A 27,485-nucleotide genomic window follows, 5' to 3' on the forward strand; every position below is an offset into this window, starting at 1 on the left:
TAGTTAAACTTGAAAACACAAAAATTCAAATCCAATTTAATGGAAGACTGATAATGTAAATTATGATATAATGGAAATAAAAAGCAAGTTTCAAAAATAAAAAATACATAGTATTTGTAGTAAAAGAATTTGATTAACATTGAATTTTCCTCGTGATTTCTAGCTTGACTCCCTGAATGACTATTCCAAGTAAGAATCAACATTTTTTAAAAACTGTTCTTCATCATTCAAATATTCCAAGATAATATTTCCACCATTGTATAAAGGACAATCCGCCTTAGCAATCCAGGTTTGCAAAATATGATCCAAGGGTAAGGCTTCTCCTGAGGTACTGTGACATAACCTCAATTTCTGTTAAGAGAGAGATACATCATAATGTAATAAACGTGCTTTATAGAGTATTCTAAAACTTTTAGGGAAAAAGTTATAACCTGTTGTTACCTTAGGTGTTAATTTGTTATTGTCATTTTTAAGACTCGCTAAAGAAGCTGCAAAGTCTATGACCCTTCCAATGCTCCACTGCTGGCAAAAGAACATTGGCTTACTCTTCTCTTTGCTCCCCTTAGGTAAGAAAACCTGAAAGTAAATTCTTTCCGTCTGTAAAAATAAAAAGTTAAAATACAGATTATATACATGAAATGGACATCTGTTTTTGTCTGGTGACATTTCTTCCTCTCTTCTCCTGGTCAGAGAAGGATTACCCTCTAATGATACAACTTCTAGTGGGAATACAATCATAGAACCCCAGCATCCACCTAAATGCATGGGCAGAGGATCTAAGACCCTAGTCAGGATGATCTATGCAAAAATAGCCATGTGACCTACATTAGGCCAATCAAGGTCCTTTCCTGGGATCTTACATTCAACACCTGGGGGCAGGGAGGAGCAATATTTTTCCAGAGTTTTTTTTAAGTCTTGCTGAATTAAACCTGAGGTTGCCTGCAGCTATCCTCTATGCCTCTCAGCCATTCCTGAACCAATGTGGAAAAGTTTCCTCAAATGAAAAACAGTGAGTCTAACTCACAGAGAGAAGTCAAGGAAACAGATGGCCTCTTTCAACAGCATTTGAGCCCTGGAATTCAGTCATCCCTTGAGACCAGATCAATGCAGCACTCCCCATTATGTGAGAAAAAGAAAAATTGTTTTGAGTAAGCTAGTTGGTTTCTGTCAAGTTTCTGTCACTTACAATTAAAAGATTCCTGAGACATGTAACACTTCTTTTCACCTGAAAGACCTCACTACGTATTTAGAGATAGTAGGGCTTTCAAAAACAAAGAAACGTAAAAAAAAAAGTTAGACAAGCACCATATCAACAAAAGAGAAAGATTCAGAAATCTGGAGATGGTTCCTCCAGTATTCTATACCCTATATGCTTCTTTTATATTGTACTTTCTTGCAAAATTAACAAATGCAGGAAACAAGAAAAGGAACAAAGGTAGTGGCTTCTGATTTTCCCTTCTTCCTAATATCGCTTTAAAGAAGTGCTGGCTTTACAGACCAATTCCTGCTACAGTAAATATTTTAGCATAACTGGAGGATCCCTAAATTGTAGGGAAAGATCACAATTATTCTAAGAAATAATAGATTCAACACAATTTCTATCTCAGCACTAAGGAATTTAGATTTGTTAGAGACCAGTGGAGTGCATTATTACAGAGAACAAGTATTAAAAGAAAAATAAGAAATCATTGGAAATTCAAGCTTTGGGCCAACTCTATAACCTCATAGTCCTTGCTCCAAAAACACAGCAACAAGAGCATTAATCTGAAAAGAGAAATTTAAAAAGATATACCTTCACCTAAAAGTAAAAAAATATGTCTGAGGATCCAAAAATGAAACAGAAAGGCAAAGTGACAGTAGGCAGGCTGAGCCACAGGCTTTCAGGGCTCCAGAAGAGGAAGAGGTAGCAAGAGCTCAGCTTTTGGGTTAATGGGAAATAACAGTGCCACATGGTGATGGGGCACCTACGTCCAGCTCACTAATTGAAAGCAGGGGCTTGTGTGGGATGTGCACTCGAGGAAAGGAGGCTTAAGAAGTTACTGCTGAATGTTGATGTAGGCTATTGCTTACAAAAACCGATATATAGGGCTTCCCTGGTGGTGCAGTGGTTGAGAGTCTGCCTGCCAGTGCAGGGGACACGGGTTCGAGCCCTGGTCTGGGAAGATCCCACATGCCGTGGAGCAACTGGGCCCGTGAGCCACAACTACTGAGCCTGCGCGTCTGGAGCCTGTGCTCCGCAACGAGAGAGGCCGCGATAGTTGAGAGGCCCGCGCACCGCGATGAAGAGTGACCCCGCTTGCCGCAACTGGAGAAAGCCCTCGCACAGAAGCGAAGACCCAACACAGCCAAAAATAAATAAATAAATAAATTTATTAAAAAAAAAAAACAAAAAAAACCCCCGATATATAGGGAGGCAGAAAAGCACAGATATAACCTCTTGACAGTGAACAAAGCCAAAGCCTTCCAGCTCAGTAAATGGATCTGTAATAACCTGAAAATCTCCGCAGAGCAGAAGCAGAGACTGTCAGTCTCAAACTTGGGTTTGGAATAGAGGTCATGGGTAGGTGGGCCTGTGGAAGAAAATGTGAGACTGCTAGCAGGGAGAGGTGAGTGAAAACAGTAAGAGAGACACAGAAAGAAACTCCTACTCAACACGAACATGCAGAAGCTGTACGCCAAAATTTCAAAACAAATCAAAGGTTAATTTATTATGGGCAGGTGAAACTAAATAAACTTGAAAAAGACATTTATAAAAGTTATTTCGGATGTACAAGGAGATAAAGAATAATATTCATAAAAATGGAACAGAAAGTTGTAAAACCGAAACAGGCAGAAATGAAACAGGAAAAGCTATGAAGATCCAATTAGAAATATAAAAACCTAAGAATACAGTCTCTGAAATAAGAAATTCAAGCACAATAAATTTCTATAATCTTCAATAAAAAGGTTTACTTGATTGGAAGATGAATTGAAGCAGTCATCTAGAAGGCAGCACAAATAGACATAAAGATAGAAATTACAAATCTCTAAAATATGTCTAGCAAGAGTTTCAGAAGAGAAGAAAAGGAAGTAATATTCAGAAAGAAAATAACAATAATTTTCCAAGAGTAAGAGATAAGTCAGATTTTAAAATGTATCTCAAGGGTCAAGCTGTGTAATTAAAACAAATCCATACCTAGCAACATTGCACTGAAACTGGAAAATATCACAGATAAAATCTTAAAAGCTACACACGCACAAAAAGAAAGACAAATTACCCATAAAGCAACAAGAATAAGACCTACAGCACAAGTTTCCTGAACAATAGACAAAAGAAGCCAATGAATAGTATATTCAGAGTTGAGAGAATCTAACAGATAATCCAGCTCAAGTGAGGGAAAATAAGGGCAGTTTCAGACAAACAAAAGACTGAAAGAGTTTACCAACAAAGACTCTTAACGAATGAACTGCTAAAGAATGGCCTTTAGCCAAAATAAAAGTGAGTCTTAAGGAAAAAAGAAACTCAAAAAATATATTGGTAAATTCAAATAGCAAGTGACTTAAAAATAATCATGTGTGAACAAAGATGATGGGATGGAAGATATTCAACTACATAAAGCATGTCAAACTCTTTGTCTTATTCAAGAGGATACAATACCAAGTAACTTTAGATTTTGAGAGAAGAATTGGTATTTAACTATACATGTTAAAAATTTTAAATGTAAGCACATGCCTGTTATCACTATTATTACAAAACATTATATTGAAGATTATAGATAATGTAATACAAGAAAATAAAATAACTAGTATAATTATTGAAAAATAAAAACTAAAGCTACTTGTCAATGGGATGTGATTGTATACCTAGGAAACCAAAGGGAAAAAAAAACTTCTAAAATAAATAGAAGAATTTGGCGATGTGATTGAATAAGATGAATATACAGAATTCAAGACCTTTTTCTTCTATATTAACAGTAAGTACTAGGAATAGAGATAAAGGGAAATATTCTGTTCACAAAAGAAAGAAAACCCATAAGATAATTAGAGATGAAAATAAGCAAGGAATAATAAGACTTAACTGAAGAAAAATATAAAATGTTACAGAAGGCAATAAAACATGATCTCAAAGAGAAGACGTAAAGTTCTTAGATAGGAAGACGATGTCATAAAAATGTCATTTCTCTCAAAATTAATATATATCATAAAATGCAAATTCAGAGAATCCTTCAGGAATGATCCTCAGTCAGGACTTGTTAATAGATGCTGCTGGGAAGTTGAATTTTGCTTCTCCAACTTCACAGAAATCACTTGATAATGTATCAAGGCGGTTTTGCCTCAGTTACTTGCATCTGGTGGGTAGGGAAGGAGCCAGAATCCCCAGAATCAAAAGGAAGAGGCCAACTGGGTATAAAATCCTCCTGAGAAAGGCAAATCAGGCTTCTCATAAATGGCAGATTTCTCACTTCCGGTAGGCACTATTATTCACAGCCAACATCCTTGTGGGAAACTTTGAAAGATATGAGAAGCCACATTTCTGCCTAAAACCATGCTGTGTTCTCTCTTGCTTTTTATAATGATTTCTTTCCGTTTCTCCATTTTGACCTTTAAAGAGGCTACATTCTTTAACAGTATCTGCTGAAGTCTGTCACTTACAACCTTGTCCCATTATGACAACCATGAAAATCCCAAGAGAGATTAAAAAAAAAAATTGTATAAGATAATCACAAGGTTCATATGGATGGATAAAGCAAAAAAAAAAAAAAAAAAGAACTGCTAAGAAAAACTATGGAAAAATATGGATGGGACTTACATTATCATATATTAGAACATTCTATAAAGTTATTACATCAAATCAACTTGGTATTAACATATGAATAAAAAATAGATGAATGGAATAGAATAGGAAATCCAAAAACCGATCTACTAAAAATAAATTTTAAACTTATCATGAAGGTGATATTTGGTATTTCAGTTCAATAGGACAAAGATGAATTCTTTAATTGGTTGGCAGAAACTAGCTAAACAACTGGAAGAAAATAAAATTGGGTCCTTAGCTCATATCATATGCTAAAATCAAATTCCAGATCTATTAAAGACAGATGAAGAAAAATGAAAACCCTAAGAAAACCAAAACAGAAATGAAAGACAGACCTTAGAAAAATTTAGAACCCTGATATGTCAATGAGATACCTAAGTAAAATCAAGATGTTTGACAGATTTTGAAAAAAGATTCCAAAGCAGATTGATTATAGATAAAGGATTAATATCCATTCTACTCCAAGAGTTTCCATAGTTGACCAAGCAAAATATAAATGAAATAAAAATAAAAATAACAACCTAAAAGAAAAATGATCAAAGGATATGCATGGGCAATTCAAGGAAGAGCAATCATACATGGCCAATGAACATAACAAAAGATGCTGGAACTGAATAGTGGTCAAGGAAATGCAAAGTAAAGCAATTAGGAAATATCTTTTCACAGCCATTAGACTGGAATACATTTAAAAAGATAAACAACTACTGGAAACCATCGGAGGGGAAAGGTACTCTCAAGTATGGCCACAAGAGGCAGTATAGTAATAAACAGGATAGAATGGCAGGCTCTGACCACATGAGTGATCTTAACAGCACTTCACTTCAGATTACTAATCTGTGAAATGAGGATAATAATATATCACATGACAGTCATGAGCATTAAGGGAGGTAAAAAAATCTAGAGCCACAAAACAATGCTTGGCATAGTGCAATCAGTCAATAAAAGCTGACTATTACAATTACTGATGGTAGAAATGTAAATTGTTTCAACTTCTTTGTAAAGCAGCTTGGCAACATCTATTAAGATTTAAAACACACATACCCTTTGACCCAGAAAACATACTCCAGGGAATTTATCTCACAGAAATAGGAAACCAGAAATAGGAAAATTCTTAGCACAGTCGCCAGAACTGGAAACGAAGTGAATGTTCATCAATAGGAAAATGGTGACATAAGTCACAGTATATCCACACCACTTGGAAAGTTATCCAAGCTTTTAAAGAAAATGATTTAGAACCATACCAGTTCCCTTGGGGGAATTTCTGTTAGGCATTCATGAGAAGAATATATAGAGATAAAAGGATATATTATCTACCTGAAACGGGCTTTATTTTTATCCATAGGCTTAATCACTATCTGAAATTGTAGTATATATTTAATAGCTGTCTCATCTTATTGGAATATAAACTTCATATGGGCAGGGACTTTGTTTCACCTACTGTTGTATCCCCAGGTTTGTTTTACCTACTGTTGTATCCCCAGGACCTGATATATAGCACGTATTCAAAAAAAGTGCTAACTAAATGAATATCATGCCATTTTTATGAAATCATGACCCTAAAACACTCTTTATGTCTTTGTATGCATATATCAATAGCCATTTTCATTTATGTAAAATTATACACATGTATATGCACACACATACATGGGTGCATATATATATAAATAATATATGTCAGTACATATATGTATAAACACACACAAATACTAATGATACAGGGGAAAAAGTTCTATCTATAGACCTGCATGCTCCATGATAAAGTGTTAGGTGTGTTGAGAACATGGTTTCTGAGGCAGTCTCCCTGGTTTCAATTCACAGCTCTCCACTTACTAGCTGTGTTACTACCAAGTTACTTAACCTTTTTGTGCCTCAGTTTTCTTGTCTATTAGGCAGAGATAATAGTACATATTTCACAAGCCTGTTGCGAGGATTAAATGTGATAGAAGAGGGCCTGGAACAAAGTTAGCGCTATAGAAGTTTTTGCTATTATGTTTTAAGTAATAAAAGAATTGCAAAGTAATGTGAATAATATTATTGGATACTTTAGAGCAGGTCTTCTCAACTATGTCACTACTGACATTTTAGACCAGAAAATTCTTTCCTGTGGGTGCTTCCTATACACTGTGGGACATTTAGCAGCATCCCTGGCCTCTACCCACTAGATACCAGCAGCACCCCCATGCCCAGTTGTGACAACTGAAAGTGTCTCCAGACATTGCCAGATGTCCCCAAGGGGACAAAACCATCCTCAGTTGAGATGGACATGAGCACAGGAGGGTGTGTTTAGTTTTTTTCCTTTATACAGTTTTTAAAAGTTACCCTTGTTGAAAGTATGTATCTTTATAATTTTAAAAACAAATAAAGAAGTTTTCAAAAAAGAAATATTAAGGATAATCAAAGAAGAAGACTATAATCAATGGTTTCTAAACCAGCAGAATGAAAGGGAATACAGAAAGTTCAGTCGATACAAAAAATGACTGGAGAGAAATAAATAATAAAAGGAAAAGGATGATGAGCAAAGAACATTAGATGGAAGAAATACATTCAAATACATGTGATCGTAATAAATATAAATGGGTTCAACTCACCTATAAAAGAAAGATACTATCAAATTGGATTAAAAAAACAAAGTCCAGCTACATGCTGCTTACAAGAAACACCCTAAAAATAAAACAACAAGAAAAGTTGAATATAAAGGCATAAAGACATAATAGTTAACTATTCATCAAAAGAAAGGTAATGAAACAATATTATTATAATTCAAAACTGGATTTAAGGCAAAATTCATAAAGAAGACATAACGATGAAGAAATTCAATGTATCTGATAATATACAACTCAGCAAAACTATTAGAGTTACAGAAATAAAAAACCTGACAAAACCACAGCTACAGTGGGATTTTGATACCATCTGTTTCAGAAACTGATAGATCAAGCCAACCAAAAATTAGTAAGCATGCACACACATATACATATGGATAGAGAGAGAATGCAAATGAAATAACAAACAGGACAAAATGTAAATAACTGGTACATTTGGGTAACAAATATGAAAATATTCTTTGTACTATTCTTGCAACTTTCCGGTTTGAAACTGTATCAAAATAAAGTTACCAAAAAAAAAAAAAAAAAAAAAATACACCTAACAAGTAGGTTGAAATAAGCAAGTTCATTATTCAGTGTGAGAAGTTAGAAAAAGAACATCAGAGAGAATCTAAACAAAGCAGAAAAAAAGAAATAATAATATAAGAGCAAAATTAGTGAAGCAGAAAGCAAAGAAACAATAGAGAGGTCAATAAAACCAAAACATGATTCTTTGAAAAAACTAAAATATAAATTAAAAAAGTAAACACAAACCTCTAGCAAGACTGTTCAAGGGGAAATCAAAGAAAAGTACAAATGAAAAATATTAAGAATGACCAATGAAAGACACAATAGAGATTTGGGAACATAAGAAAATAAGTTGAACAACTTTATAACAATAAACTGAAAGATCTACATCAAACAGAAATTTTTAAGAAAGATGTTATTTACCAAAATATATTTCAGAAGACATAGATTATCCAAATAAGCCAAGAACTATTTAATACATTAAAACAGTATTCAAAATTCTCCCCTCAAAAAAAGGCAACAAATCTGAAAGTTATAACAATCATTACCAAACCTTCAAGAACAAATAATAGCCAACTATTTCAATGAACAGAAGAGGGAAAGCTACTCAACTAATTTTATTTTTTGGCTACTAATGTGAAGACAAAACACTAAATAATATATTAGTAAATCAGTTTAGCAGCACATTTTAAAAGAATTATATACCAGAGTCAACTGGTTTATCCCAGAATATGTGGGTGATTCAAAACAAAAAAAATTGATCAATGTAATTTACCACATTGATAAGGAAAAAAAACTCGACATAATCATCTTACTAGATGGAGGAAAAAAAATTATAGAAAAATTTAATACCTATTCTTGATATAAATTCCTAGAAAACTAGGAATAGAAAAATATTGTTAACCTAAGGAAGGCTACTATCAAAAATCTACAGCAAATATAATATTTAATGATGAAACTTTAGAATAATTTGCATTAAAAGTCAGAAATATGATGAAAATGCCTGCTATCACTCATATTATTCAACATTGTTGTGGCGATTTCAGCCAATGCACTAACACAAACAATAATAATGAGAAGGTGGAAGAGCAAGAGAAAAACAAATTTGAAAAAAAACAAAAACAACTCATAAAACTGTCATTTGCAGAAGATGTGATTGCACAGAAAACAAGCCAGGAAATCTGTAAACTATGGGAACTATTAGAGTTTATTTGTTGGACGGAAGGACATTATACAACAACTAGGAATAAACAATTAGAAAAATGTTAATTTAAAAAAATTACCATTTACAATGGCAGCAAAAATTATGAAGAGCTTAAGAATAAACCTTAAGAAAAGACATAAAATATGTATGGTAAGCATTATAGGATGTTCCTTAAAGACATAAAAGAAGAGCTAAAAAAAGTTGGATAGACCATGGAGATGAATGGGAAGAGTGAAATTTTAAAGATGTCAACTGTCTCTAATTTTAAATTCAGCACAATTTCTATCAAAATCACCATTTCACAGAACAGGACAAAGTGATCCTGAAATTTTTACAGAAGAATAAATGGCCAAGAATAGACAGAGTTGAAAGCAAAGAATGAGGTGGAGAGGCTTGTCCTACTTATTATAAAGTTATTATAATTAAGACAGTTTGATAGTAATGCAAAGAGAGACAAACAGACCAAAGGAACTGAATTGAGATCCCCAGACTAGTCCCACATATACAAAACAATCTGGTGTATGACAGAAATGTCATTACAAGAATGAACGCTTCAATACCTTATGTTAGAACGATAGGTAACCCATTGGGTGGGAGGGGAAGGAAGAAATCTCTGCCTCTACTTACTTACAATTAAATTCCAGATGGAATAAAGAGCTAAACAACAATATAAAATAAAACTTTTAAAGGAAAATATAAGAAAATAACTTATTTTTAAAAGTACAATCTTAATGAAATCATTAATAAATTTGAGTGTATTAAAATTTAAGAAGTCTGAATTACTAAAGAGATCAAAAGCAAAGTGAAGACAAGCCACAGACTGAGAGAAGATTTGTGCAACATATTTAATCAAAAAAAGATTAGAATTCAGAATATATAGACTCTTATAAACCTTTCTAAATATTCCACAACCCAACAGAAAACATGGGCAAAGGATATGAACAAATAATTCACAAAAGAAAGCCCAATATCCAATAAACATATGCAAAGTAGCTGGACCTCACTAGCCACAGGGAAATTCAACTTTAAACCTCACTGAAGTATCATTTCACATCTATCAGATTGGTAACAATGAATAATACCCTACAGTGGCAAGAAACACTGAAACTCTCAGACACTACAAGGAGATAAATCTGTACAACTACTTAAAATAAAAAGTTGACACGGAGGGGAGAAGGCAAGATGGCGGTGTGGGAAGACGTGGAGTTAGCATCTCCCCACAACTAGGGCACCTGTCAGCCACTGGTGGGGGACTTTAACCCCCAAGGAGAAGGGAGGAACTCCAGAGTGAACAGGTAGGATGTAGGGGGACCAAGGTGGGAGGAGAAGTGGAGGCCAGACAAGACCGGCACGCCTGAGGCCAGGAAAATCAGGAGAGGCAGGTGAGAGAGACTCTCTGGGAAGAGCAGGAGAGGAGCAGAGGGCGATCACCTGGCCCACGGGGGCCGGGGAGCCTGCTGAGCTCCCAAGCCAGTCCCCCCCGCCCCACACACAAAGCCCCATCCAGGCCATGAGGGTCCTGGGGGCATAGGAGGGAGGCTGGGGAGATCAGGAGTGGCAGGTGGGAGGGGCCATCCAGGAGGAGCGGGAAAGGAGCAGAGGGCAATTGTCCTGCCCACTCGGGCACAGGGAGCCTGTGAACTCCCAGGCCGGTCCCCCGCCCTCCAAACCTCCCTCCAGGCCACGTGGGTCTTTGAGGGCATAGGAGGGAGGCCAGGGAGATCAGGAGAGGCAGGCGGAAGGGGCCCTCCGGGAGGAGGGGGAGAGGAACAGAGGGCGACTGCCCCGCCCACTCGCCTGCTGAGCTCCCAGGCCGATCCCCTGCTCTCCAAGCCCACTACAGGCTGCGTGGGTCCTTGGGGGCATAGGAGGGAGGCCAGGGAGATCAGGAGAGGCAGGTGGAAGGGGCCCTCCCAGACCCCAGACCGGAGGAGCAAGAGAGGAAAGGAGGGTGTCTGTCCTGCCCACTCGAGCCCAGGAAGCCTGCTGGGCTCCCAGGTGAGGTCCCCTGCTCTCTAAGACCAGGAGTGGGGGACACGCCTGGGCCCCTTCTGTTCCTTGAGCCTAAGCCCCACCCCCCCCACAGCCCCCAGGGCCTTTTCCAGCCCTGTGGGATCTGAGCATTGGCCCCGCCCACCACCCAAACCTCATCCTTCCTTTGGCCCCACTCTCCACAGCCAAGGCCTTCCCCCCTCCTTTTTTAATTTTTTTTTTCTTTTCCCTCCTCTTTTTCACTACTGTGGTACTGATGTACCTTCCAGTTGTTGATTCATCTATATTTTTATTTTTACATTCTTTCTAACATATCTGTTAGTTTCCTAATCTAATTTTATTTTTTACTTTGTTATTGTTCTCTCTTTTTTTTTTGCCAACACATGTGGCTTGTGGGATCTTGATTTGCAAGCGCGGGGTTGGGCGGAAGCTCCTGCAGTGGGAGCTCCGAGTCTGGACCACTGGACTAACAGAGAACCTCAGACCTCAGGGAATATTCATCGGAGTGAGGGCTCACAGAGTTCCTCATCTCACCACCAAGACCCAGCTCTACCCAATAGCCTACAAACTCCAGCGTTGGAAGCCTCAGGCCAAACAACCAGTAAAACTGGAACACAATCCCACTCATTAAAAAAAAAAACATGAGATAGCAAAAAAATACATCACAGATGAAGGAGCAAGGTAAAAACCTACAAGACCAAATAAATGAAGAAAAAACAGGCAATCTACCTGAAAAAGAATTCAGAGTAATGATAGTAAAGATGATCCAGAATCTCGGAAATAGAATGGAAGCACGGATTGAGAAAATACAAGAACTGTTTAACAAAGATCTAGAAGAACAAAAGAACAAACAAACAGAGATGAATAACACAATAACTGAAATGAAAAATACACTAGAAGGAATCAGTAACAGAATAACAGAGGCAGAAGAACAAATAAGTGAGCTGGAAGACAAAATGGTGAAAATAACTGCCGAGGAGCAGAATAAAGTAAAAAGAATGAAAAGAATTGAAGACAATCTCAGAGACCCCTGGGACAATACTAAACACACCAACATTCAAATTATAGGGGCCCCAGAAGACGAAGAGAAAAAGAAAGGGTCTGAGAAAGTATTCAAGGAGATTATAGTGGAAAGCTTCCCTAACATGGGAAATGATATAGTCACCCAAGTCCAGGAAGCACAGAGTCCCATATAGGATAAACCCTAAGAAAAACACACCAAGACACATATTAATCAAACTAACAAAAATTAAATTCAAAGAAAAAATATTAAAAGTAGCAAGGGAAAAACAAAAAATAACACACAAAGGAATCCCTATAAGGTTATCAGCTGAGTTTTCAGTGGAAACTCTGCAGGCCAGAAGGGAGTGGCAGGATATAATTAAAATGATGAAAGAGAAAAACCTACAACAAAGATTACTCTACCCAGCAAGGATTTCATTCAGATTCAATGGAGAAGTCAAAAGCTTTTCAGACAAACAAAAGTTAAGAGAATTCAGCACCACCAAACCAGCTTTACAACAAATGCTAAAAAACTTCTCTAAGCGGGAAACACAAGAGAAGGAAAGGACCCACAAAAACAAACACAAAACAATTAAGAAAATGGTAATAGGTACATACTTATCGATAAGAATCTTAAATGTAAATGGATTAAATGCCCCAACCAAAAGACACAAACTGGCTGAATGGATGCAAAAACAAGACCCATATATATGCTGTCTACAAGAGACCCACTTCAGACCTAGGGACACATACAGACTGAAAGTGAAGGGATGGAAAAAGATATTTCATGCAAATGGAATTCAAAAGAAAGCTGGAGTAGCAATACTCGTATCAGATAAAATAGAACTTAAAATAAAGACGGAGAGGTAAGGAGGCACACTACCTAATGATCAAAGGATCAATCCAAGATGAAGATATAACAATTATAAATGTTTATGCACCCAACACAGAAGCACCTCAATACAAAGGCAAATGCTACAACCATGAAAGGAGAAATTGACAGTAACACAACAATAGTACGGGACTTCAACACCCCACTTACACCAATGGACAGATCACCCAAACAGAAAATAAATAAGGAAACACAAGCTTTAAATGACACAATAGACCAATGGATCTAATTGATATTTACAGAACATTCCACTCAAAAGTGGCAGAATACACTTTCTTCTCAAGTGCACATGGAATATTCTCCAGGATAGATCACATCTTGGGTCACAAATCAAGCCTCGGAAAATTTAAGAAAATTGAAATCGTAACAAGCATCTTTTCTGACTACAATGCTATGACACTGGAAATCAATTATAGCAAAAAAAACTGTAAAAAACACAAATACATGGAGGCTAAACAGTGTGCTACTAAATAACCAAGAGATCACTGAAGAAAAAATTTAAAAATACATAGAAACAAATGACAACAAAAACACAACGACCCAAAACCTACGTGACACAGCAAAAGCAGTTCTAAGAGGGAAGTTTATAGCAATTCAATCTCACCTCAAGAAACAAGAAAAATCTCAAACAATCTAACCCTACACTTAAAACAACTAGAGAAAGAAGAACAAAGAAAACCCAAAGTCAGTAGAAGGAAAGAAATCATAAAGATCAGAGCAGAAATAAATGAAATAGAAATTAAGAAAACAATAGCAAAGATCAGTAAAACTAAAAGCTGGTTCTTTGAGAAGATAAACAAAATTGATAAACCCTTAGCCAGACTCATCAAGAAAAAAAGAGAGAGGCCGCAAATCAATAAAATTAGAAATGAAAAAGGAGAAATCACAACTGACAGTGCAGAAATACAAAGGATTATAAAAGACTACAACAAACAACTATATGCCAATAAAATGGACAACCATGAAGAAATGGACAAATTCCTGGAAAGGTACAATTTTCAAAGACTGAACCAGGAAGAATTAGAAAATATAAACAGACCTATCACGAGTAATGAAATTGAAACCATAATTAAAAATCTACCAACAGGGCTTCCCTGGTGGAGCAGTGGTTAAGAATCCGCCTGCCAATGCAGGGGACATGGGTTCAAACCCTGGTCCGGGAAGATCCCACATGCCACAGAGCAACTAAGCTCGTGCGCCACAACTACTGAGCCTGTGCTCTACAGCCCGCGAGCCACAACTACTGAGGCTGCATGCTGCAACTACTGAAGCCTGCATGCCTAGAGCCTGTACTCTGCAACAAGAGAAGCCACCGAAATGAGATGCCTGCGCATCGCAACGAAAAGTAGACCCCACTCACCGCAACTAGAGAAAGCCCGCACACAGTAATGAAGACCCAACGCAGCCAAAAAATAAATAAATAAAATAAATAAATAAATAAATAAATAAAATCTTCCAACAAAGAAAAGTCCAGGACCAGATGGCTTCACAGGCGAATTCTATCAAACATTTAGAGAAGAGCTAATAACACCCATCCTTCTCAAACTCTTCCAAAAAATTGCAGAGGGAGAAACACTTCCAAATTCATTCTATGAAGCCACCATCACCCTAATACCAAAACCAGAAAAAGATATCACAAAAAAAGAAAATTAGAGACCAATATCACTGATGAACATAGATGCAAAAATCCTGAACAAAATACTAGCAAACAGAATCCAACAGCACATTAAAAGGATCATACACCATGATTAAGTGGGATTTACCCCAAGGATGCAAGGATTCTTCAATATACGCAAATCATGCAATGTGATACACCACATTAACAAATTAAGGAATAAAAACCATATGATCATCTCAATAGATGCAGAAAAAGCTTTTGACAAAATTCAACACCCGCTTATGATAAAAACTCTCCAGAAAATGGGCATAGAGGGAAACTACCTCAACATAATAAAGGCCATATATGACAAACCCACAGCAAGCAGCATACTCAATGGCGAAAAACTGAAAGCATTCCCACTAGGATCAGGAACAAGACAAGGATGTCACTCTTGCCACTCTTATTCAACATAGTTTTGGAAGTCCTAGCCACAGCAATCAGAGAAGAAAAAGAAATAAAAGGAATACAAATTGGAAAAGAAGAAGTAAAACTGTCACTATTTGCCAATGACATGATACTATACATAGAAAATCCTAAAGATGCCACCAGAAAACTACTAGAACTAATCAGTGAATTTGGTAAGGTTGCAGGATACAAAATTAATGCACAGAAATCTCTGGCATTCCTATACACCAACAATGAAAAATCAGAAAGAGAAAGTAAGGAAACACTGATATTTACCATTGCACAAAAAGAATAAAATACCTAGGAATAAACCTGCCTAAGGAGGCGAAAGACCTGTACTCAGAAAACTATAAAACACTGACGAAAGAAATCAAAGATGACATAAACAGATGGAGAAATACACCATGTTCTTGGATTGGAAGAATCACTAGTGTGAAAATGACTATAGTATCCAAAGCAATCTACAGATTCAATGCAACCCCTATCAAACTACTAATGGTATTCTTCACAGAATTAGAACAAAAAAATCTTACAATTCGTATGGAAACACAAAAGACCCTGAAGAGCCAAAGCAATCCTGAAAAAGAAAAACAGATTTGGAGGAATCAGGCTCCCTGACTTCAAACTATACCATAAAGCTATAGTAATCAACACAGTATGGTACTGGCACAAAAACAGAAATTTACATGAATAGTACAGGACAGAATGCCCAGAGATAAACCCACGCACACATGGGCACCTAATTTACAACAAAGGAGGCAAGAACATACAATGGAGAAAAGACAGCCTCTCAGTAAGTGGTGCTGAGAAAACTGGACAGCTACATGTAAAAGAATGAAATTAGAACACTCCCTAACACCATACACAAAAATAAACTCCAAATGGATTAAAGACTTAAATGTAAGGCCAGACACTATAAAACTTTTAGAGGAAAACATAGGAAAAACACTGACATAAACCACAGCAAGATCTTTTTTGATTCACCTCCTAGAGTAAAAGAAATAAAAACAAAAATAAACAAATGGGACTTAATTAAACTTAAAAGTTTTTGCACAGTAGAGGAAACCAACAAGAAGACAAAAAGACAACCCTCAGAATGGGAGAACATATTTGCAAATGAATCAACAGACAAAGGATTAATCTCCAAAATATACAAAGAGCTCATGGAGCTCAACATTAAAAAAACAAACAATCCAGTTAAAAAATGGGCGGAAGACCTAAATAGACATTTCACCAAGGAGGACATACAGATGGCCAAGAGGCACATAAAAAGATGCTCAACATCACTAATTATTAGAGAAATGCAAATCAAAACTACAATGAGATATCACCTCACATTGGTCAGAATGGCCATTATCAAAAAAGCTAGAAACAATAAATGCTGGAAAGAGTGTGGTGAAAAGGGAACCCTCCTACACTGTTGGTGGGAATGTAAATTGATACAACCACTATGGAAAACAATATGGAGGTTCCTTAAAAAACTAAAAATAGAACTACCATATGACCCAGCAATCCCACTACTGGGCATATACCCAGTGAAAACCATAATTCAAAAAGAGACATACACCACAATGTTCATTGCAGCACTATTTACAATAGCCAGGACATGGAACCAACCTAAATGTCCATCGACAGATGAATGGATAAAGAAGATGTGGCACATATATACAATGGAATATTACTCAGCCATAAAAAGAAACAAAATTGAGTTATGTGTAGTGAGGTGGATGGAGCCAGAGTCTGTCATACAGAGCGAATAAGTCAGAAAGAGATAAACAAATACCGTATGCTAACACATATATACGGGCTCTAAAAAAAAAAAAATGGTACTGATGAACCTAGTTGCAGGGCAAGAATAAAGAGGCAGACATAGAGTACGGACTTGAGGACATGGGGTGGGAGGGCGAAGCTGGAGTGAAGTGAGAGTAGCATTGACATATATACACTACCGAATGTAAAATAGTTGGCTGGTGGGAAGCAGCAGCATAGCACAGGGAGATTGGCTCGGTGCTTTGCAATGACCTAGAGGGTGGGATAGGGAGGGTCGGAATGAGGCTCAAGAGGGAGGGGATATGGGGACATGTGTATGCATATGGCTGATTCGCTTTGTTGTGTAACAGAAACTAACTCGGTATTGTGAAGCACTTATACTCCAATAAATATCTATTAAAAAAAAAAAAAAAGTTGAAAATATCTAGTAAAGCTGAAGATGAGCAAACCCCATGATCCAGCTTTTCTATTTCTAGGTATGTTCCCTAGAGTAGCATTTTTCAATTTGATGGTCTCAATCCTTCAGGGGCTACAAAATCAACAATCTTTAAAGTAGAATAAAAAATATCAGAAAATACACATACACATAAGGTATACACATACACATCAGTTACTTACTGAAACTGTGTTAAGGTATGTATGTATGCACATATGTACTGAATTGTTATAGAAAATGTAACTGGCAATATGGAGTTTTAAAGAAGCTGCTCTAGAGAAATGTTCCTACAAGTACACATGGATGTTCACTTTTGAACAGTTTATAATAGCAAACAACTTGGAAAAGAAATCTGAATTGTGTTCACTAAAAGAATGGATAAATGGATATTCATACTACAGAAAAATGTGAGCTATCAAAATGAATGAATAAGACTCAACATATCAACATGGATAAAGTTTTAAAAAATGATACCAAGGGTAAAAGAAAAAAGTTGAAGAAGGATACATATGGTTTACTGCTGTTTCTATAAAGTGAAAAAAACTCATAAAACTATGTATTATTTATGCAGACTTATACCATGTAATAGTAGAAATGATACATATAAGGTTCTCATACTTAATGAGAGGGAAGAGTAAAAAGGGAGCTCCAACTATATTTAGAACATTTTGTATTCTAAAATCTCTAAGACCAACCTGTGGCAATGATTTATCTCCATTAGCACGCATCTTTAATTTCATTAATGCTACCTTTGCAGCTGTTTCACTATTTTTTGCACCTTTCCGTCGTTTACTTGCTGTCTCTCCTGTCTTGGAATCTAAGAAATAAGTGTAAGCATATAAGCAAATAAGAACTTATACATTTTCCAGAGTTTTATTTTTATTATTATTTATTAACTATGGCCCTGAAATGTACATGAATTACATATAATAGAGATATATAGAGACCACATTCATTTTATAGGTATGATCAATGGAAAAATACCACTGAGTTGACCTAAGTGATTTCCACATCAAAAACTCAAGTTACGTGCCTCTTTCCAGCTTAAATCTATTTAATCCAGAGCAATCACGAACACTTCTACAGAGAATTTTAAGATTTGGTTATAGAAGATTTTAATTTGATTAATTTAATTTAATTTAATTTAAAGTAATACCCTTAATATAAAATGAAAATTCAGCTGAACTAACATGGTAGCAGACAGACTGGTCTAAATCACAGATACATTCTTTCCTCATATGTCCGAATATCAGCAGCATTCATAGGATAGCTGACTGGGCTTAAACTTTAGTCTTTAAAGAATGTAAACCACTACTTTAGCCTCATGAATACAATTTTTAGCCAAGATGGTTAACCAGCTGATATAAATGGTCCAGCAAAAGAGAACATCTGGTAGGGTATTTCCATAGAATTTCCAAAGTTTCATTGGAAAGCCTTGTGAGAAATACTGTCACAAGAATGTCACCAAAATCTATAGCAAGTTATAACCATCAGGGTTGCTAATAACACCTTCCATAACCGGCAAGCTGACACGAGAAGCAGGGCTCTGGAACTCATATAGAGTATAGAGCAGTAGGGAAACAACAAAACAAGCTTTCTAGATACTTGCCAATAATGTCTTTAACAAGTTTCTGAGTGGCAGCCATACGAGACTTAGGGATTTCCAGTTCTTCACATTCATGATCTGACTGATGACGATGTCTATGAGCAACAGAAGAGTGACACTAGTTCATGTATTTGCATATGACTTAAACAGATATACAGAGTTTGAATGGTCTCAGTGATCACCTCAGGCAAAAATTCTTCCCACAATAAGGACACATAACTGGCACAAGCTCTCTTTCAGCACAGTCCTTGAATGAGCATGGGTAAGATGTATGTGTATCTGACTTCAGTCTCTCAATTACAGTCACCTGAAAATGTAAAATGGGGGACATGGCATCATATTTCACATTTAAAGCAAATCAACAAATCTATTCTGGATATCCATATCATTTTTGCTTAAACTTATAAGAGAAACTCACACACTCTCACATAGATTATAAAAATTGTTCATGTGAGAAATGATTACTGTGCTGACTGCTCTACATTTTGAAAGTTTTCCTACTGTGGTGTATTTATCTTCTAAGTCAAGTTAAAATGACTACTCAGTTACTCTCCATAATTTTAGTCTTCTACTTTGTAACATACTACACAAAGATGCCTCCATAATAGTATGCTTAGGTAATCAGCTCATCACTCCTCAAATGGCAAGTCATATCTACTTTCTATACTGGTTTTAGAGGCTTAAATACATGTAAAAGAACACTTAAAATTATGTTTTTCCGTGATACAGAGGGTTTAAGACAGTTTTCACAATGATATACTATTCTTTTTTTTTTTTAAAATAAATTTATTTATTTATTTATTTTTGTCTGCGTTGGGTCTTCATTGCTGCGCACGGGCTTTCTCTAGCTGCGGCAAGCAGGGGCTACTGTTTGTTGCGGTGCACAGGTTTCTCATTGCAGTGGCTTCTCCTGTTGCAGAGCATGGGGTCTAGTTGCATGGGTTTCAGTAGTTGTGGCATGCAGGCTCAGTAGTTGTGGCTCGTGGGCTCTAGAGCACAGGCTCAGTAGTTGTGGTGCACAGGCTTAGTTGCTCCACAGCATGAGGGAATCTTCCCAGACCAGGGCTCGAACCCGTGTCCCCTGCATTGGCAGGTGGATTCTTAACCACTGTACCACCAGGGAAGTCCCACACAACGATATACTTTATTTTCTATTTAATACTGTATTACTAGCAAATATTACATCAGAGGAAAAAGAGCTTTTATGAGATAAAAAAAAATCCAGATCACTCAGGCTATTTTGAGTATTAAGTAACTAGGTTTCTAAAACTGAATGAACTCAGTTGACCCTTGCACAACTAAGGGGCTGAGGTACAAACCCTCCATGCAGTTGAAAATCCAAGTATAACTTTACAGTCAGCTCTTCGTATCTGCAGTTCTGCACCTGCAGATCCAATGCATTGTATAGTACATATCTAGTGAAAAAAATCCACGTATAAGGGGACCCACACAGTTCAAACCTATGTTGTTCAAGGGTCAACTGTAATTGCTTGAAATCTATAACCAAAGGGCATTCCTCTATATAAAAGATAGTTACATCTTGTTGGAATTACCTTCTTAACTATTTTTTCAAATTTATTCCAATGGTCTAAAGGTAGAAGATTTTTATTTCACCTTTAAATTAATAAGATCTAATTGAGAGACATTCTATGAGACATTCATAAAAATCAAATCCTATAAGAAAAAGGAAAACACAGGGAAGATTTACAAGCTGTATAACAAACATCAATATGTTTACTACATGACTCTATATGAGTATTTCCTTCCAAGTAATCCTGAATAATACCAATATGTTACTTAACTTTTATTTCCCTCAAATAAATCACCAAAACTTCAAAGGGACAGATTTTGACTGAAGCTCATTTAACCTTAATTTTCTATAATCAAGAGACTCGGTAAAGTGTTTGGTAAATGGTGGGCAGGAATAAATATCAACCACGAAATGTGAGGTAAATGCTTCTTTCCAAATGGAGTAAATTCAGTTTAACTTTCTGCTGATCTCTGATCCAAGGGAGGTGGAACAACTTCTTTGATTACAAATTTGAGAAAATTACATTAGGCTCCGCTTTCTCTTTTTTTCCTTGGAAGCCTAACCTGGTGCAGCATTGCTGTGACTGGTGGGCAAATCCACCTAATTCTGGATTTCCTTTGCAGACCCTTTTGGCTCTACACTAAGCTGTATCATTCAACTTATTCTTTATCAGTAATAAAGATGATATTTTGGCTTCTATTTAACAGCCCTTTTTAATCTCTTGATTTGGTCTGAATTAGGGTAGGGAGATCTTGCTGGACTACAGGTTTGCTCCTGGTGACCTAAGGCTGATGGAGTCAGAACAATGTATTACCACAGAGTCCTAACACCAGGCACCAGTGAAAATGAACAAAACAGTGAAGCAAGCTGGAGGGAGTATATGATGAGGATGTTAATTCCATTATGTATCTATAAATATAGAGCCTAAAGCTATAAGCAGGCTACGTAAACAGAACTGAAGTACAAAGGAATAAGAATTATAAGAACAAAAATTTATAAATACCAAGTAGACTAGTTTATGTTAAAACAAGCTGAGAAAAATAATATAAATAAAGACCCTCTTACATAATCAGTTTATTCTGCCAAATTAATCTGTGGTACACTGGGATTAAATTGAATCAAATTCTGAATGAAAGTACATAAATACAAACATGTTTCACCGGGAGATATTAACATACCTCAGGACAGCTATGTGACTCCCTGCTCCTGTGTTCAAGGCTTAAATAACAACAAAAAAAAGTGTTTATTTAAATGTAATCAAATAATGTACTTAAAGATAACTGCAGTAATTTGAGATATTTTAATGGTTAGTATCCTTAAGATTAACTACACTCACACTACATTAACAACTCTGCCTATAAGAATAAACTGAAATGACAGATAAATAAAAGATAGAGCATCTATAGTCTCAAAAGTTTTAAAACCCAACTACTATTCAACTTCAATATGAGTACAAAAATTCACCACTCTTAATTCCCTTTACTTTGAGTGCTTTAAGGTGTGTGAAAATGCAAAGACCCTTTTGATTCTTTTATTTCTCAAAAATAATCAGTAATAAAATGTCAAAGGAGTGTTCTAGTTCTGAATGACTTAAAAATATGCGTTATTTTTATTTACTTCTAATAAATCTTTCTGAACCATCTTCTGAAAAGAATTTATTCTTTCAGTGCTCTATTTAATAAATTAAATATCTGATACTTGAAAGTTTAATTGAAAAGAAAATGCATTTTCCAAAATTCTTGTTTGTTCCCAGGTTTTACTTTGCATGTGATGTGTGTGCAAAGGACGTATAGTACTCAATTTAAGAAATATAAACGTTGGGCTCTTTTCATTTTATTAATTAAAATAAAGACTAATAATCATAAACTGGATTTTTTTACCATATTCTTTATATTGTGGATATGTTCTCTCCTTGTGATTAAAAGACATATATATAACTTTTACATAAAAACCACACACATCACCCCATTTCTGTAAAGTTTAAAGACTAGCCACATATATGTACAAGTAATCAGAGTCTATGACTAGTCTATTTGTTTTTTTTCCCCAAGTGATTACTATAATGAATATCAGATATCAGTGGCTAAAGTAAAAACTATTTTAAATCATACTACTTTTTAGAAATAAATCTCATATTATAAACACTAAAATTACTCCCAAATCCAGCATAAAAAACTTAACTTACCAAAATATTCCTGAACAACCATCACATACAAATGGAAGAAAATCTAAAATTGAGGGGAAATGTTATATGTTCTGGTCAGTAACTGATTTTGATTTAGTTTTCTTAAGTAAAAAGAATCGTAAAGTACTGAACTATGGCTATAGGAGAACTTTCCTTTTTGAACAATATCCTAGTGCAGCAAGCAGTGGTTAAACAAAAGCCATCACAACCTCAAGCACTTTGAAAGTAACTGGATTATCAGAAGATAAATGTTACTTGCTGTAGCATGCTAAACCAGAAAAAAAAAAGAAGTCCTGTGAGTTTTCTGTTTGTTTCCCAGATTTACTAGGTGTTGTTTCTGAGGACTGATACTGCAAAAATCCTACATTTGAAGTGACAATCTTAGGTTTCAATTTTGATTCCACTGCTTACTAATCTAGCAATGCTAGGCAAGTTACTTAACAGTAGAGCTTTGGATTACATACATACATATTGGATATATATATATTTGATATATAGTATACAGTGTATGTATGTGTATGTATACAAAACCAAAGCTCTATTATTAGGTAATATGCATAAAAATAGACATAGATATAAGTATACTGTGCTTGTGTGCATATGTATATATGTGTGTGTGTGTGTATGTATCTATGCTATATGCCACACCTACTTCACAGGGTAATTGTAAAAACCAAATGAGATACATGTAAAAGATAAGAATAGTAAGATAATACCTGTAATTAACAAGAATAATTATAGCAATTAACTTGTTTTGAATACACTCAACTCTGAGGAAAATCCTGTGGTGACTAGGTAGAGATGTGTTCAAAGAAATTCCAGAAATTCAATGGATGGATTGATTGATACTGCAAACTTTAGTCCTGAATTGTTTCTTTCCTTGCTGTTGAGGAACAACTAAGTTAGGACTAAGTAACAACTAAGTTAGGAAATGAATTTTTGGAAAGCACATGAAAGTATCCATTCTTAGATGTGACAATTGACCATAAATCACTGAATACAATCATTTCTTCTCTAAATTGTTTTCAGTGTACCTCATATTAAATTACAGTATACAGCCAAGTGAGGCTGGCTATATCTAATCACACCACTTTTACAAAATGAAAACAAAAAGCACTGCACTTTAGAGAAAGTTACTATTGCTCCCAAAATATCTCAGCCTACAGAGTATCTTAACCCAAAAGAAAAAGAAGAGGTCCTATTATAACCCAAAGGGACCGCTGGATGTTTCTGCTTGTGGGACAAGAGGGCCCAAATATAGTTCTTCCTTCACCTGAAAAGCGAACTTAATGCATTGTCACTGTTGTCCTGAAAGCATGATACTGTAAGTATCTGTTTCATACCCAGAAGGTAGGTATACATTTGTCAAAAAGAGAAGGAAACCGAAGTATATAATACTTAACAAAACTTTTATAGTCTCTTTCAAATCGGAAAAATGTACATGCTCACTATTTTGAGACTTTGGTGACCAACTAAATATCAGACACAAACCAAGAGAATCCAGGGGTAAGAGTTAAGATCAAGATAATTTCCTAACACTTGACACCGTCCTTCTATTCATCCAGAAGCTAAATGAAATTTAGGATACTCACTTAATGTATTCTAAATCTTAACTGCTCTCCACTAGTCCAAAAGAGCTAGACCCTGGCCTCATTTCAGGTATTTACACTTTAAGAGACACCTGAAGTTGGAAAGGAAGATGAACTATGTCACAAATGGTAGGTATTATGGACTTGCTAGAGATAATCAGGTATACCAGAATTACATAACTTACAGTCAAAACCCAACTGGCTAAGCTTCCCTATGAAAGATCTGCAAGGAAACATTGGTTCTTGCCTGCTGAATGGCTGAAGGTGGCAGCCAGTGGTGAAAGATACAAATCAGAGTGCTGAAAGTAACAATAACCTAGCAGGGATTGTGTCCTTTTGCCCACCACACACAACAGGTATCATTTATCAACTGCAGCACTCCCACTAATTCTGGGCTAAACCCCAGAGTCCTTCTCAACAGGACTGATCGGGTGGCTACCTGCTGCCAATGACTATAGCTGCAGTGGGAGATAAAATCTATTTTGTCACCCAATGTAGTATGAGACAGATGTGGTAGCACCCATTTGGAGTGAAAGCCAGGTACCAAAGACTGAGCATTCTATGTGGCTCTAGTGCTTCAGGACATACCTGCTGCAGATGTTTCTAAGGCCTGTACCACACTACCACTGGCTATTATATTGGGCAATGTGTTATCACAAGGTCTCTCAGTTCAGCAGAGAGAGAACATCACCTTATTAATGCTCTAAAAAGCAGCTAACTATCCTGAAAGCTTTTCTGTGGAAAGGGCTATATTTTATACCCTTATGTGGTCCCAGCACCAAAAGAGGTGCTCAGTAAATGTTTACTGAATCAGTGATAATCAGAATCAAAGAATGACAGAGCTGAGAGAGAGTAATGATCATCTGGAGGAAAAGCTAAGGGCCTTCCCACTATAAGCTCGTCTCCTGAGCAGCCCGCGAAAATGAGGTTAAAAACTGATCTCACCCAACTCCTTACTCTGACAGATAAGTAATAGATAAGCAAACAAAAAGTCTGGGAGAGAACTGGCCTGCCCGAGGTCGCAGTGGCAGGTTCAGAAGGGAACTCTCCCGATTCCCAGACCGAAGCGTCCTCCCTACCCGTGCTCATCAGAAAGGAGTGGGCGCGAAGCGACTTCTTGGCAAGACGCACTCGAAAATCAAAGTTCACACTGCAAGGTATGTTTTTGGGAATCGCACGGTTCCATTCCAAGGAGACCATAAGCCTCTTCCAAAGGCTCAAGGGCAACAAAAAACATGGGCATCAGGGGCATCAACACATGTCACGGCAGACCGCCCCCCCAAGGGACACGCCCGCCCTGCCTCCTCAGACTCCGCCTCGCCCCACGGCCTTCCCTCCCGCGACCAGAGCTAGGGGCTCCTGAATCACCTCGCTGCCGGCACTGCTCCACCTGGCAGTGCCGCCCAATGTCCAGCTCCGCCATCTCCTAGCGCCGCGAGAGGCGGGCACAGCCACGGCAGGGCGGGACGAGGTCGCTCGCGCGGTGCCTGCTGGGAATGGGGTGGGCCCAGGGGCGGAGCCCACAGGTGGGGGCGGGGCGCGTACTGAAAGCGATCGGGCTGCTCCGAGTGCCCTGAGTTCTGAATGTTTGCTCTGTGGGTCGCCTAGTGAGGCGGCAGGAGGAAAAGGTGGTTTCTGTGTTCGGTTTTCCCTCGGGCGGAAGCCCTGTCGCCCAGTCCTTAGGAAAATATCCAACTGCCTTTATGGAAGATTGCGTGCGTGCGTTCCCTCCTCCGTGCTGCAATCGGAGTCCCGGACGGCCTCACAAGGATTTTTTTTTTTTTTTTTTTGAATTAACATAACTCCATAACTCTAGGAAGCACAGTTTGGCACAAGCATTTGCAGGAATCAAGTGAAGTAGACCGACCCTGGTTCAATTCCTCACTCGTCCTACACCAGTGTTACTTGATTATATAAATGCTTCTTGCAAAGGAGTCAGGGTTTTTAAAAAGTAGACGTTTCTTTTTCTGCCCTGCCCTACTTTTTACATTCTAGTAGGAAAAAAAAGTCTCTAGCTCTTGAAGTCCTGAGTGTGCACTGAGCCGCATAGGGTCCCTCAGTTGAGAGCACAGACTCATTTAACACACGTCCTGAAGAAAGCTTGTGGTGATTCCATTGGGATGTAGGGAGGTAGGGAGCTTCATGTGCTTGACGAGCCACTCCAAAGATACTGAGAAAGGAGAGGCTCTTCTAGGTGGGGTGCAAATGGATGCCATTCCACTGACGTGACACTAGACACGACTCAGAGTGGATGAGTGACAATCAAAGCTGTACTGAGAGGAATTGTAAAAATATCCAGTGCCTCCTATATAAATTTAAATATTTCCCAATCAATATTCATTGAGGAAGAGGGAAGGGTGGGGTTGGGAAAGAGGTATCCTTACTTCAAGATTTGCTCTTGAATAAATCTATTTAAAATTTTCATCTCAGACTTTGCTTGGGTCTCTGGAGAAACTAGATTTTAGAACTGGAAGTAACAGAAGATATCTAGCTATCCCAGCCTTTTTTTTTTTTTTTTTTTCTCTTTGAAGATGAGAAGACAGGTTCATAGAAGTTAAATAATTTGCCCAAATTAGTGGAAGAGCCAGGACTAAAATCCAAGTATCAAAGACTTCTGGTGTTCTTGAATTTAAGAATCAGTGGCTTATCTAGATTTTGCATGTTTCTTTTAGCTGATTGTATCAAGCAATAGCAGGTTTTCTAGAATTTTACTGTTAAAATGTTCTAGATAGGTGGCAAATATTTATTTTTCAGTCCAATCTTAATGGAAATGTTTTTATTTTTTCAGTTCACTAGCTTGGGAGTATAGGAAGCATTAAATGATTCAGATAGCCAAGATCACAGTTGCTAACTCTTCCATCTCTGTTTAGTCTCCTTTGCTGATTTCTCCTCTAGGTGCTACTTAAACATGCCTGTTTCCCTGTAATTTTGTGCTTGGTCCATTTATCAATTTGCATCCTCATTCAAGTGAAATTCCCATGGTTCCAATGATCCCATAACCATATTCTCTACCCTGAGAACTTGCTCCCAAACTGGAGATTTCTAGTTCCATATTTCTAATTCTAAACTGGAATGCTTTCTTACCATATCACCCCCTCCCTAACAAGGGAAATCTGCCACATTAGAAACCTTGGATTCATTTTCCACCTCTCCTTTCTTACTTCTCTCATGGAAGTAGCCATTAAACGCTCTCAATTATGTCTCAAAAATGTCTCTCAAACCTGTACTCTTCAGTTTCTTGAGTAATTTCCTCCCAGAAAACTAACTTCCTTGCCCTAAGATCTTCCATTGGATCTCCATTATTCACA

At 36.9% G+C, this 27,485-nt stretch overlaps 1 protein-coding gene across 5 annotated transcripts; it reads right to left on the minus strand.

The window, feature by feature from the left end:
* Positions 1 to 20: 20 nt before the first annotated feature.
* Positions 21 to 25,869, minus strand: ZFAND1 (zinc finger AN1-type containing 1). 5 transcript variants are annotated; one of them, XM_082432877.1, is made up of 9 exons: positions 25,546 to 25,772; positions 25,257 to 25,393; positions 22,589 to 22,631; positions 21,582 to 21,621; positions 19,055 to 19,179; positions 18,876 to 18,967; positions 17,962 to 18,083; positions 442 to 597; positions 21 to 351 (listed from the first exon to the last, which is right to left on the minus strand). In XM_082432877.1, exons 2-9 carry the CDS (start codon positions 25,375 to 25,377, stop codon positions 181 to 183), a joined length of 870 nt encoding a protein of 289 aa, XP_082289003.1. In that variant the 5' UTR covers positions 25,378 to 25,393; positions 25,546 to 25,772; the 3' UTR covers positions 21 to 180. The 5 variants fall into 5 exon arrangements, with proteins under 5 accessions (XP_082289003.1, XP_082289005.1, XP_082289001.1 ...); XM_082432879.1 differs by lacking the exon at positions 25,257 to 25,393 and adding an exon at positions 20,192 to 20,287 and having other exon boundaries at positions 25,546 to 25,684; XM_082432875.1 differs by lacking the exon at positions 25,257 to 25,393 and having other exon boundaries at positions 25,546 to 25,684.
* Between the last annotated feature and the right edge of the window lie 1,616 nt (positions 25,870 to 27,485).

The sequence above is a fragment of the Balaenoptera physalus genome (assembly GCF_965194825.1).
Source record: "Balaenoptera physalus genome assembly, chromosome: 17".
Lineage (NCBI taxonomy): Eukaryota > Metazoa > Chordata > Mammalia > Artiodactyla > Balaenopteridae > Balaenoptera > Balaenoptera physalus.